This window comes from Austrofundulus limnaeus, unplaced genomic scaffold (genome assembly GCF_001266775.1).
Source record: "Austrofundulus limnaeus strain Quisiro unplaced genomic scaffold, Austrofundulus_limnaeus-1.0 Scaffold442, whole genome shotgun sequence".
Classification (NCBI taxonomy): Eukaryota; Metazoa; Chordata; class Actinopteri; order Cyprinodontiformes; family Rivulidae; genus Austrofundulus; species Austrofundulus limnaeus.
Genome location: NW_013952844.1, coordinates 322,776 through 325,791, shown reverse-complemented (window position 1 = coordinate 325,791; position 3,016 = coordinate 322,776). Strand labels below are relative to the sequence as shown.

At 37.6% G+C, this 3,016-nt stretch overlaps 1 protein-coding gene across 1 annotated transcript in view; it reads right to left on the bottom strand.

Annotated features, from left to right (window-relative positions):
- The window catches only part of grin2da (glutamate receptor, ionotropic, N-methyl D-aspartate 2D, a), a 100,899-nt gene that overhangs the window by 88,877 nt on the left and 9,006 nt on the right, over window positions 1–3,016 (bottom strand). Inside the window, exon 3 of the mRNA XM_014024850.1 lies at window positions 2,105–2,371. Within this exon, the coding sequence (XP_013880304.1) occupies window positions 2,105–2,371 (267 nt within the window). The remainder of the gene's footprint in view (window positions 1–2,104; window positions 2,372–3,016) is intronic.

Sequence of the window (3,016 nt, the reverse complement as noted above, 5' to 3'; positions counted from 1 at the left end):
GAATACATCAGTCCCATTCAGCACTAAAGCTGCACAATAACACAGCAGCAAAATGATCACAGAGTGGAGCATCATTAGAGGTTTTGTGCAGAAGTTGCTGTGCGACTTCACCAAACAAGGTATTAGAAAAAAAATGGAAAAAAGAAACAAAATAACATAAATACGTAAAAGTGAGGAATTTGGTGAAGTCTCTTTAAACATTAGAAGCCAGTTAAAAACAGTTTGAGACACTTTTTTTGGCTCACTWCTACTTCGCAGCTATTTCACTCTTTATATTTTGTTTATTTGTGCAGAGTAATTCTGCAGGATTCAAATTAATTAATTAAGGTTAAACAACAAATTATTCACACTTTTAGAGTGAGGAAGATTAGAAGCTAAATGTACAGTCGTGAAACAAAAACATTACATTAAATGCAGGTTTTGCTTACATTTCTTTGTTTTTCCTGTAATGACATGCATATGTTTATTATTGTTAAAATGAACAGATTTATATTTATATTATATGATGCCGAAACAAGGAGCTGGAAAAACAAAACCTAAAGGGCAAATTTTCAGAAAAAGAAATGTGCTTGGAGAGTCTCTAAAACCTTGAGCCATCCATCACAGCCAATTTTATTTAGTTGCTGGTGTGGAAATGGACAGTTGAATGAGGGGCATGTTAAGAATAGTTCAGCAGCCGCAGCATTTATTTAGTSAGAAACTGTCTGCCTCACCTCTCCATCAGATGTCAGTTATAAAAATCCTGAGAGAAAAGACAATTATTTTAAAAATAAGTTTAAAGACATATTTAATTTTATTTTATTTTGTACTTCAGAGTTCCATTTAAAAAATACACAACAAATGGACATTTAAACCTCATTAGGTGCATGGCTTTTCATTACTGTACACCATGTCCCCACTGATCTTTTTGCCCTTTCTTTTTGCGTGTTTTCCCCCTCTTACAGACTTAATTTTAACAAAGGTCATTTTCAGAGACAACAGACAAAAGATGAATAAATATGAGTCACATCAGCAAAGTATAAAAAGGACCTCTTTAAAGATGTGAGGGTAGATGAAGGGATGAAGGGRAAAAAAGAAAATACCAGGGATAAGGTCATCCAAGATGTTCATTTTCCTTTTTCTCATAAATTTGACTGGACTTTGCTCAGGTTTTGCTTTCATGTTTAACAGTTTTCATATAAACTGTCCTTTCTGTCAAAGTTGAGAAGGAATTTCAGTAAATCCATGTTTTAAGGTTTATTGAAGCTAAACCGATTGTAAAGTAAAATAAATCAATACATACACAATTTTAGTAAGGATTACAAACGTTAACTGCTTTTTTTTTTCTATTGCCTTCCTGCTACGGAAGCAGACACAAAGCATTGTGGGAAATTAGAACCTTAACCGAAAACAACAGTCAGCAAGGATGTATATACCTTTCCAAAAAGTGTGTTTATCTGGGAGGGGTGCTGTTGGATAGATCATGTGTGTTGTGATTCATTGACAGCCATACCTTCTGCTGTTCAAGATAATGATGACTGGTAGATAATTAGTTATTAGCGGTACTGCATTTTAATTTTAGAAAGCACAAATCAGCTTATGAATTATAAAAATTTGTAAGACCGCTAAAGCGCAAACGAAATATTTAGGTCTGCAATTAGTGGATTTGCACTTTAGCGGGCTCGTGCACACCACTGCTGTGCAATTATTAGCATCTRTAGACAACAATAAAGCAAGAAGATTTCCTGTGAGTTAAGTTACAAGTCCCCAAATGATCAGCTGTTGTTGGTTTTAGTTTGTTGGTTGTGTTCTCTGAGCAGATACTGTTTTCATCTTACAATATCATGAGGCACACAAATCATAAAGAATTATTCTCAACCCCACACAACAGTCTTCAAAATGGGATAGTATATTTATAGTATTTATAACTTCTATAATGTATGTTACAAACTGCAGGAGGATGGTGTAAGCTGATTCAGATAACTGGCAGGAGCTGAAAGATCTAATTTCTGCAGCTGACTTTACCTTGGATGAATCATTCTAGGCTTTAACTTGTGTACACAGTGAGAACCCACCTTGAATTACAGAGTAATCAAAACTGACATTTGTGTTTCCAACCCCTCACCTGGGCTTCGTTGTCTTTGAGCAGCCGTTTGGTCCGTGCCCCGCCGGGGTCGTCCGTCACATTGAGAACCACCACGCTCTTCTTCTCCCAGCCGATGAACGAGCCGTCCGTCATGCCCTCCACCATGGCCAGGAAGTCCTCGTAGCCGTGGTGGCGGGTGGTCACGACGGAGAACGCCGTCCAGTCGTATTCCTCGAGCACTTCGAAGATCACCTCGAGCTGGAGCATGGTGGAGCAGGTGAACTGGAGGTAGATTGAGCCGCTCTCCTGAAGGCAGAGGGAGGAGACTCRTGAAGCTTTTTAGAGCCAGTGAAAATTCACATCAACTTTAAATTTTTGGCTACTTTAATAAAGACATTTCTTGACCACAGCAGCTTGTGTGAACCACCTTCAATGTCATTTTAGGATGGTAGACGTGTGTCATTACTGGAAGTGTCCCTGTTACATATGACAGAGTGTTTTCATACAGTAGACGTCTTCCTCTTCCCTCTATTTCATATCTCTGCTTTGCCTTGTGTGGAAACGTTCAAAGTTTTTTTTTTTTTAGAAGAACAGTCTCAGAGGAATGACGCAGTCTGTCAGAAACGGTCCTTGGCTCCTGAATAAAAGCTTTCAGTGTCAATAAAAGAAATGGTGATGGCCTTCCTCTCTGCTGCTCCAGTCGTAGTTAATCTGAGTAGATGAGCTGCTCACTGGGTAAAAGAGGAATTTATTTTCATTGTTTTTTTTTTCCATCATTGCATTTTTGTTAAGACAAGAACAAAGTATCGAGACGGCAAAATCCATATAGGTTGATGGTTGGAATGAATGCGAGTTAAACCCGTAAGATGAAACGTCTTTTCCACCAGCATTTATTTTGAACTGTTTGATTTGTACTTGAGCTTAAATATTTTAAACAATAAATCATTGTCA